The sequence below is a fragment of the Epinephelus moara genome, chromosome 22 (assembly GCF_006386435.1).
Source record: "Epinephelus moara isolate mb chromosome 22, YSFRI_EMoa_1.0, whole genome shotgun sequence".
Classification (NCBI taxonomy): Eukaryota; Metazoa; Chordata; class Actinopteri; order Perciformes; family Serranidae; genus Epinephelus; species Epinephelus moara.
Window position 1 is genome coordinate 16,583,411 of NC_065527.1, and position 10,324 is coordinate 16,593,734.

The 10,324-nt window shown below is 42.0% G+C and overlaps 1 protein-coding gene across 1 annotated transcript in view; it reads left to right on the top strand.

Moving 5' to 3' along the window:
• LOC126383702 (uncharacterized) overlaps positions 1–10,117 on the top strand; it is an 11,996-nt gene extending 1,879 nt beyond the window's left edge. Inside the window, exons 2-12 of the mRNA XM_050034311.1 lie at positions 2,713–2,769; positions 2,856–2,933; positions 3,020–3,162; positions 3,252–3,374; positions 3,464–3,521; positions 3,671–3,952; positions 5,243–5,379; positions 5,504–5,620; positions 5,769–5,826; positions 7,651–7,719; positions 7,846–10,117. Coding sequence (XP_049890268.1) covers positions 2,745–2,769; positions 2,856–2,933; positions 3,020–3,162; positions 3,252–3,374; positions 3,464–3,521; positions 3,671–3,952; positions 5,243–5,379; positions 5,504–5,620; positions 5,769–5,826; positions 7,651–7,719; positions 7,846–9,170 — 2,415 coding nt within the window. The 5' untranslated portion in view covers positions 2,713–2,744 and the 3' untranslated portion in view covers positions 9,171–10,117. The remainder of the gene's footprint in view (positions 1–2,712; positions 2,770–2,855; positions 2,934–3,019; positions 3,163–3,251; positions 3,375–3,463; positions 3,522–3,670; positions 3,953–5,242; positions 5,380–5,503; positions 5,621–5,768; positions 5,827–7,650; positions 7,720–7,845) is intronic.
• The last annotated feature ends 207 nt before the right edge of the window (positions 10,118–10,324 follow it).

Here is a 10,324-nt window from a genome sequence, read left to right on the forward strand (position 1 = left end):
ATTTTTTTGAGAACAATGGGTGAACCCTTGGCTGAAAGAGTTACTGAAAAAGTTACTCTTCAACGCTCTCACTGGAGGGCTGACAGTAGAATACCCTGACGCCATGCTCCTTACAGGCGGTACGTTTGCATTTGAAGCAGACAGTGTCCACTTGTCCTCTCTTTGTGCCTGTGCACAGAACACACAAGCGCCGACCGGGACACCTCCTCTTTGGCTGGCTGGGTCAGCCGTTAGCTGGTGGCAGGTTGCTGCCGTTCCTCTGGCTGGCCGTGTTGGAGGCTGCTATAATATGGGGTCAGATCAGTCTCATAATGAATGAACTCACGCAGGGTTTTTCACGAATGCACATGCTCTGGTTCGCAGTTGTATTTCGGACACACTAATGCACACAATCTGTTTATCATTGCACATGCTCTGGTTCACAAATATAATGTTTATGCAAACTTGTAATATAAATTCGCAAATGCACACGCTCTGTTTCGCAAATGCACACGCTCTGGTTCTCAGAAAGTGAGTCTTCAGTCTTGCTCCGGAGCCTGACTCATGAGTTGTATGTGTTGAAGCTTGTGAACACATTAAACTCGATTGTGCCGGGAGCCATCTGGCCCAATTCCAGGCACCGATTTTCGCTTTGTCAGGAAGCAGGTGAGTTTATCTCCCGCCTTACAGGGAGATAACTTCACATGTTTGTAGCAGTGTCTTAGCAACATGGCCTCACCAGTATTGTTTTAACACCTACAGTATCTCACATAAGTGAGTACACCCCTCCCATTTTTGGAAATATTTTATTATATCTTGTCATGGGACAACACTATAGAAATGACACTTTGATATAACTTAAAGTAGTCAGCGTACAGCTTGTATAGTAGTATAGATTTTATATGATACATATTCTTTTGTACTGATGCTGCTGATTGACAAGATTTTGCACAATATTCAATCTCTTTAAATATGTAAGTAAGTAAGTAAATTTATTTATATAGCACTTCTCACAGAGAGGACTCACAAAGTGCTTCACAAGATAAAATACAAAAAATACAATAACAGAAACAATGCAAAATACACAAAAACAAATAAAAAGTAAAGTGCAGCGAAATACAGAGATGATACAATGGACAATTAATGGAACGCAAGCCTAAACAGATGTGTTTTTAACTGCTTTTTAAAAATGTCCATGGAAGAGGCCGCTCTCAGCTCATGAGGTAGTGCATTCCACCATTTCGGTGCAACAGCCTTAAAGGCTCTATCACCTTTCGTCTTTAATCTTGTGTGAGGGACAGTAAGTAGGTGGCCTTCAGCGGACCGCAGTGACCTGACAGGACAGTGAAAGGACACCAGATCCGTCAAGTATGCAGGTGCTTGACCATGGAGGGCTCTGTAAGTGATGGTTAGAATCTTGTGCTGGATCCTGAAATATGACCACCTGAAGCCTTTATTGTTTTTCAGAGACCTGTATTCTGGTCAGGGTGGGAAGCCTCTGAGGTGGCATTTTACATAAAGCAAGGTAGACACTTGGTGTTTCTCAGAGTCAAGGATCCTGCAGAGAAAAGGAAAGAGTCCCTCTTAGCTGTCATTGAATACACATTGGAGCAGGCTAACGAGTGTCCCAGGTGTGCGCCATTAACCCTCTGGGGACTGACAGGGTTCCAGGGTACTGTGATAATTTTGGCACTCTCTAATGTTGTACAGTTTGAACAAATGCAAGCAGTATTTTCAAAGTCACGTGACTTTTAGGGAGAATGTATTTCTGAATTATACTTAAAGAAACAAACAGGCAGGCTAAATGAAATGTTTGTGGCACTTAGCCCTCTATCACTGCTGTAAATGATTAATTTAAACACTTTTATGTTTTATCTTAACCACGATATTTTAAAAATCTCATTATTCGGCAGTGGACACATTGGAAAGTGTAAATTATGTCAGTGATTTTTCATGCTTGTATGATAAAAACTCCTGGAGATATTAATCCAAAGAAATGACACATTTAGCTCCACTGGTGCAGCTTCCAGCAAATCGTGCGCAAAGAATTGTGGGTACTTTATACTTGCTGAGGATACACACATGCATCCTTGAAAATTCTCTGAATGACGGACTCTGTCCTTTGTAGAATTTGAAGGATCCTTGACATTGGAACAGTCCTTAGGCGGGGATCGATGATGTAGCATCCTTTAATTTGAGACATTTCAGAATCCTTCCTGGACTGTGAGAAACACCCACTGTTTAACTTGCTTTTGAAACCTGGCACCTTTTAACCTCCACAAGTGCATCAGTATTAGGTGTGCAAAGTCATTCAGTGGACCAGATTTGGCAGGCCAGTTGTTTTTTTTGTGGAATATTTTATTTTCAGTTAAAAACCGTACAGAACACACACACAAACATGGCGCCAAATAATCCTGGCTTAATCAGAGGACTAATGGTGCATCGATCTGATATCCTTTTTACAATAAGGTGTTGGTAAAATATCAGTATACATCAAGTAGGGCTGCCCAATCTTCAGAAAGGTGTTGACCCCAAATTTGTGGGTCCAGTGGAAAAGCCAATCCTACAAGTTTTGTCATGACTTCACGAAAGACTTGCCTAAATGTATTGAGCTTTGTACATGATCAGGTCTTCAAGTTTTCATGCTGTTTTAGAGGGAGACTAAATCAGTTCAGCCATCTGAACACCAAGCACGTTCAAATTAAAATTACTAACAGTAAGCTCCAACTTTAGCTGTATGCAGGTGGAGATTCTACAACTGCAGCATGCAGCCGGCTGAAGCACAAACGGGTATGTCTTTTACTCTCTGCATGTGGACTACCATGCTATGCCATTCCTCTGTGAATATATTTGCCTGATGCCTTCTCTGTTTGTAGGAGTTTCTACCAAAAGCCAGCTGTTTGACTCTCTGAAGGCGTATCTGAACAACCCAAACAGACTACAACCTATTATTGGTCTGTAGCAATAAATCCCTGCTGTGTGTATATGTTGTGTGTGTCCTGTGTGTATTGAAATAATTTGTCATTTCATGTATGTTCAGGCCTGGGCAGTATAATAGAATGTGTGAAGGCCGGAACCCACAACACAGAGGTATTGTACCTGTGTGAGGTATGTGTGTGTCGACTTAGTAAAGCGGACATGCGGAACCACATTATGGGGAGTCTCCACAGATACAACTACATTGTAAGTAGCACTGTATGAGAAGGCATAATGGCAAGTTTGTGTGCTGCTTTGGACGGTAGTGTCTTATCTCGTGTTGTTTTGCCTGACAGAAAGCCTGGCACCCGCACTTAGTGTCTGAGTGGAAGGAGAAGACTGACCTTTCTAAGCTGGCCCGGCCACTGATGGAGATGGCCAAGATACTTGAGGGAAAAGAGGGACCAGGGGATGTCCAGGTATGGTATCTTGACCGGGTATGCCGTTGTTTTAGTTGCAGACAGATGCATGTTTTTTGATATAGTCTTTCTGCACCTTTTATATGAAGTGGTTAGAGGCTGAAGACGCTGTATACCAGAAGTTGGCGACACACAGTGAGAATGACGGTCAGTGACTATTCATTTGTTCAGAGCAGTGGTTGTCTGCCTTTCTCCACCCCTTCAATCCCACCATCAGTCTTCTCATTTCCATCGTTTTTCCATATCCATGTCCATTTTTACTCCATATCAGTCTCTTTCTCTCTTTAACACCACAGCGGTAACTCTGATAACTATCTTAAGAGATGGGCAGGGTGAACGTGAGAGCCATTCAGAGACCGTATCTATGCAGCAGCAGCAGCACTATCCCATCCAGTCGCAGAGGATTGTATTGCTTTCCCAGAACCCAGACACCCTCAAGACCACGGCAAAGACAAACAAAACTATAGCTTTCATCAAGTCAGAAAACTGGTTAAAGAACACATCACCTGAACCCTCTGTGCTATCAGACTACGGCAACAGCTTTCTTGATGGCTACGCAGGGACCAAGCCTCTTATTGGTGAGCATTGGTAAAGGTTGATTGGTAACTGATTGCAACAGGTGCTAGAAAGTACAGAAAATGTCAAACTTATTGGACTGCAAGGTGCATTCACCGATCAGCCAAAACATTAAAACCACTGACAGGTGACGTGAACAACATTGATCATCTTGTTACAATGCAATATTCTGTTGGGAAACCTTTGGTTCTGACATTCATGTGGATGCCATCTGACACGCTCCACCCACCCAAACACCAGTGCAGACCAGATAGAACGTGTTGGTGCCAGACACCAAGGGACACCCTCCAGAGGTCCTGTGTTCATGCCTTGACAGGTCAGAGCCAAGTCCAGCCCAAGAAGGACCCACTGTAGATCGGGGCTACCTCTAGTGTACCAGCATGTCCCTCAAATGTTCGATCAGATTGGGATCTGGGGTATTTGGAGGCCAGGACGACACCTTTAGCTCCTTGTCCCATTCCATGGGTCATTTCTGAGCAGTTTTTGTGTTGTGGCATGATGCATTGTCTTGCTGGGGGGCACTGCCATTAACAAGAGCCATTGCCATAAGGGGGTGTACTTGGTCTGCAATGGTGTTCGGATGGGTGGAGCACGTCAGGTAGCATTTACATGAATGCCAGGACCAAAGGTTTCCTCATAGAATATTGCACTGTAACAAGATAATCAATGTTATTCACTTCACCCGCCAGTGGTTTTAATGTTTTGGCTGATCGGTGTAGATTCACAGTGGCTTGTAGGATAAGACATTTCTGCACATATTGATTGTTGAAATTCACTGAAGCTGTCCACCTAATTATTGTTAATTGGACCATAACCAGTTATAAGTGCTGCACATCAGTAATTCTAATTTTAACATTTTGGGAAATATGTTTAATCATATTCTTAAACAGAAGATCGATATCGCCTTCATGTCTGTTTGGTAAATACGTATCTTGGCTTAGATTATTTCTGGACTGGGTCTAGAAACATGCCTGAAAACAGTTCCTGGCCAAGCACTAGTAAGCCTATGGCACAAAACCCCAGTAAAATCACAAAGTGGTGGTTTTATACTTCAATTTCTGTATCGATTTAACAAATCAAAGAGAGATAACATGCTATTTACTGAGCTTTGGTTGGTGGATGATATTATCTTTGGATTTGGAGCTGTGCTGCATGTTTCACTCTGTTTCCAGCTGTTGTCTGTAGCTATATATTTATCGTACAGTCCTGACAGTGATGTTGATCATCTCTAATCTGTGGCCATTGCTGTGACTATTGCTTTAAATGAAGCTGCTTATGCATGTTTGCAACAGGTCTGTTCCGCATGGTTGAATGTAGAAGTGAAGATGGCTACACGCACTGTTTCTTATGTCACTGCTGCCGCATCAGATCCAACAAAATGGACATCATTGATCACCTAACCACATCTTCCCATGTCGTGAACTACTTGGTCAGTTTGTTGTGGATCAGTAATTCAAAATAAAAAAACACAAGTCATTAACAGTTCACATCCAAAGGCTGTAGAAAACATACCAGGTTTGACTTTTAAGTTTACTGAAAACCTCTGTGTGTAGATGGAAACTTACCCTGAGCAGGTGGAGGTAATGATGGCAGATACTGATGACAGCAATCAGCTTCTCCAGTCACTGGCCAAGAGAGTGGAGAGAGAGGAGGGCAGAGGAGAGCCAAAGGTATCATATTTGCTTTGATGTACAGATTATCCTGCCTTGGTTGTGCGAACATAGGTATAAAATGGCTCTTGTGTTCTTTGCCACAAAGATGTAGAGTTCAGCTGTACTCATCTGTCCATCAACATGTACAAACATCTCATGTTCCCAGGTGGTAAACGCACCAGAATCCCTCTGTATCCTAATGACAGGCAAAAGTTACCACTGGTGTAAGTACAGATGCATGCCCATCCACTGTTTCCTTGTTTATAAACCATACACCATTCACCTCTTTAGCTCCTCTTCAGCACCTCTTCAGCTCTCTGCTCTTGACGAATGATTTGTGATGTAAGTATAACATTTAATTAACTTTCTGCTCCCTCACACGATACAAGATCTCAAGTTTGAAACCTTCAGCTCTTGCTAAGCTTGAAAGGTGGCATGCAGTAACTGTGAATCCAAGGTGACCACAGCCTCTGTTCTCCGCAGGGAAGCCAAGCACAACTATTACTATCTATTGTTGTATTATTTTTGCCCCCTTTTTATCTCCATTCTTTGTTGTTCTCCTCACACTCCTTTAGTCTTTTTTACGCCTCCACGCCAGCGATAGCCATGGCCGGAGGCATTATGTTTTTGGATTGTCCGTCTGTCCATCTGTCTCATCCTTGTGACACAATATCTCAAGCCTTGAGGGAATTTCTTCAGATTTGGCACAAAGATTGAGTTGGACTTGAGGATGATCGGATCAGATTTTGGTGGTCAAGGGTCAGAGGTCAAGGTTGCATCCATCTCATTCCCATAAATGTGATAATTCAAGAACAGCTTGAGGGAATTTTTTCAAAGTTGGCTTAAACGTTCGCTTGGACTCAACGATAAACTGGTCAGATTTAGGTGGTCATAGGTCAAGGTCAATGTGACTCAATGATGAACTGGTCGGATTTAGGTGGTCAAAGGTCAAGGTCAGTGTGACTCAACAATGAACTGGTTGGATTTAGGTGGTCATAGGTCAAGGTCAGTGTGACTCGACGATGAACTGGTCAGTTTTAGGTGGTTATAGGTCAAGGTCAGTGTCACCTTGCATCTGTCTCAATCTTGTGACTGGGATATCTCAAGAACACCTGAAGGGAATTTCTTCAAATAGACACAAACATCTTCTTGGACTGAAAAATAAATTGATTTGAATTTTGTAGTTGAAGGTCAAAGGTCAAGGTCAGTGTGACTTCACAAAAAATGTCATAACCTAAGAATTCATACACATTATGACAAAACTTTACACAAAGGTCTAATAGAATAAAATAATGAAGTGATGACATTTAATTTCCAAAAGGTCAAATGTTCACTGTGACATCATAATGTTCTGCAAAAAACACTTTTCTGGCCATTACTTAACGTCATGTCTCAGGAGCAGAAGGGGAGACATTTGGTCAAATGCTAAATTGGTGACACTAATCTTGGGTGCCAACCATGGAACTGTGCTGATTGTATAGATCTTCTGTGCTGTTGGGGTTAAAGGAGCTATATGTAAGAAATCTAAAGCAAATAGTCGTAAAATCCTCCTAATATGTCACAGAGACTAAGGATTAATGTTCATATAACATACTGATCTCACCGACAACAATAGTACAGCCACGGCGACGCGGCCCTGCCACGGCAGCCGTCCGTGGGCAAACAAATCAGTCTCCAGCGTGCCGCTATCCAGCAACCTCGAATCTGTAGGGGAGGGGGGGTGGACACGACTCGTGGCAGTATTTTGAATTTGAGTGCAGTAACCGTTTTGGCCACATTCTTACATACAGCGCCTTTAAAATGTGTGTGACGCATCTGTGTTTTCACAGACATGGATGTAAATTATAAGATAAACTTGACTGGTGTGCGGAGGCATACAACCCTGGGGCAGTAATTCTAGTTTCATCTACCACTTCAGTGTTTGCAGTTATGAACGTGCTACTTTTAACTGCTTACTTATTCTTTCACCTGGTGCATGTCTTACCGCAAAGACTCATGTGTATGTATGTGTACTCCCTGTGTTGTTGTTTTCTTTTTTTGTCTAAAAGGTCTAAGGATGCTACATAGTGGTGGATGGACACACACTAAGAACCAGAAGTGGAAAAAAGCTGTCAAAGGTCTGTGTTTTTGGAAGCAACAGTTCACTTGAAGGGGCCTAAAATTTAAGTCTTTCAGTAATTCTGTAGTTTGTAATTTCCTGTTTTTTAAACCTTTTTGGGTCCAATTTACACTTTTTCTTTAAGGGCCAAGTGTGAACAAGACATTGAATCAAGGCATGCCAGAGAAATGTGCCACGACGTCAAAACGGGCAAAAAGGAGGAAAGCAAATAGAAAACTGAGGGGAGTGACTAATACTGTATTCAAGGTAAGCCTGCCTCTTACCAAAGGTTCAGTGCTGCTGGAGAGGACCTCCGTCAGCAAGGACAGCCTCTCTGTGACATCTGGATACTCACCTTCACGGGACTTAGATCTCAGTCCCCCGCCAGAGTCCCTGTCAGAGGACTGTGAGTTGGACTGTGACAGTGAATCATTTGCAGTTAACCAGGCTGTGCACACCTCACAACTTCAGCAAGACATCTATGGTGGACATGAGGACACTTATCAATACATGGAGCCGGAAAGGAACTTCACAGTCACTCAGTATCAAGAGGTGGATGGTTGTTCCAGTGACAACGAATACTTTGAGCAGTCAGACAGAACTGGAACAAAATATCAAAAGATGTGTGGGGACGATTATTACAACAGACAGCACGGTTCTCAAGAAAGTTCAAGTAAGAGGTTTTACAAAGAGTGGCAAACTGAAGGCTCCCAGACAGAAAACAAGTGGCTGTCACCTGCTGCATCGCACACTGAGAACTGGCCATCTTGTAACTCCTCCTACAGACATGAGGCAGGTGGCACTGAGCAGTGGTACAATCCAACTACACAGAGTATAGTTGCCACAAGAGTGTCAAGAGAGGAGAGACAGAACAAGATAAGCTCACACGCTACTCAACAGTATTACCAACAACAACCCAAAAATCAGTACATGATACAAGCTCATACAAGCCTTCAGCGAGGCAGTGTGGGTCAGTATGGTTTGTCTGATGAACTGGATGCTCATGCAGATCCTGCTAGGATCTACATGCATCATCGTGCAGGAGATTCCCTTGGTCACAGTGGCAGTATTGCACCAGAACCAAGAGTGCGGTTTCTTGATAATGAACAGAGACAATTGCAAACATACATGGAGTTCACCACTGGTCCTGTCCAGACAGCTCAACAAAGCTATATGACACAATCTACAGCCCATCAAGCCATCCAGTATAGCCATAGTGTGATGTCTAACCCCAATTACAATATTGGACCTAGGACAAACTCTGACCAGCGCTTCCCTCATCCACTAAACAGTGGTGGTGGACGTGGCGGTGGTGTGTCCCAATCAAATACTTTCATCCCACCTGGGCAAGCTCCGGGTTATGCACCTCACTCTGATTGTAATTTCCGAGCCACTGGTTTTTCAGATTTGAGGACTTCAGGAAGTTCAGGTGGAACAACTCCATTTATGTTTGAATATCCCAAATTTTGATTCTGCATACATTACCACACTTGACCGAGACCAGATTTCTACTGAAGGGACTTGCAAGCTCATTTAATGAAATCACACTCAGATGGTGCAGCCCTGGTTCTAATTCTGCCCTGGCATATTTTTTGTTGTTGTTGTTCCTCTGAAATGAACGAGTTGTTTTTTTTTTATTATCTCAGAATGATGACTCAAGAATATTGGGGATAATTACATCATTTAAAGTGAAACATACTGGCATTCGTGTATTTCTAGGTGTAACATGCACACTAACCAAGTGAGGATGAGTAACTTGCTCAGTATAAAAACTTCAAACTTTTTTTCCAGTGTTGTATAAGTTGTTTTGGTTCAGAGCAGCAACAAAGAAATAAAAGTTGTCAATCACACTGAAGCTGTGGTTTGTAGCTGTCAGTAATTGATGAACTACTACTAATACTACAAATAGCTACTTTTTTTATTTCCTTTGAGCCAATATGTCAAATGTGACTGTATTTATGTACAAGCTGTGCCAAAATAACTCCAAAGAAGAATTCATTTTAGATTGCATTAGATGTGTGATGGTTGTTATGTTTGTGCTTAAATGGATTTTCTAAACCTTTGAAGAGAAATGTTAATGCGATAAAACAATATACTGCTTTCCTAATTGTATTACAGTAAAAATGGCTGAGGTTGTTTCTATGATGTTTGGATGACCTCTTTTTGGTTATTTTGTGACCATTAAAGATAGTATATTTATGTTGAATATGTCCATGTGTTATGGAATGCTACTGATATTGACTCTAAGTTTCCAAAAACAAAACTTGGGAAATGATACAAATGATTAATCTCCTTCTCTTTGGAAATATAAGGCTCTGTAACATCAGTATATGTTGTATGTTTACATTGGCAGCTGTTGTAACAATGCAAATATCTAATGCTGTGGTGCATAATAAAGTTTTGTAAACATCTCTTAAGTTTGGCATTGAGGAGGTGGAATTGTGACTGTTGTGTCCTACTTACATAAACCTATTGACCGTGTTAGTAATTACTTATAGTAGACTGACAGGAAATGTAGGATGGTCAAGGATTTGCTTTCTTTGATTTGAAATGATTGAATGAAAATTTTAAGATTGAATTTCACATCATGAACGGTGGAGAGGGTTGGCTGTAGTAGAGATTTG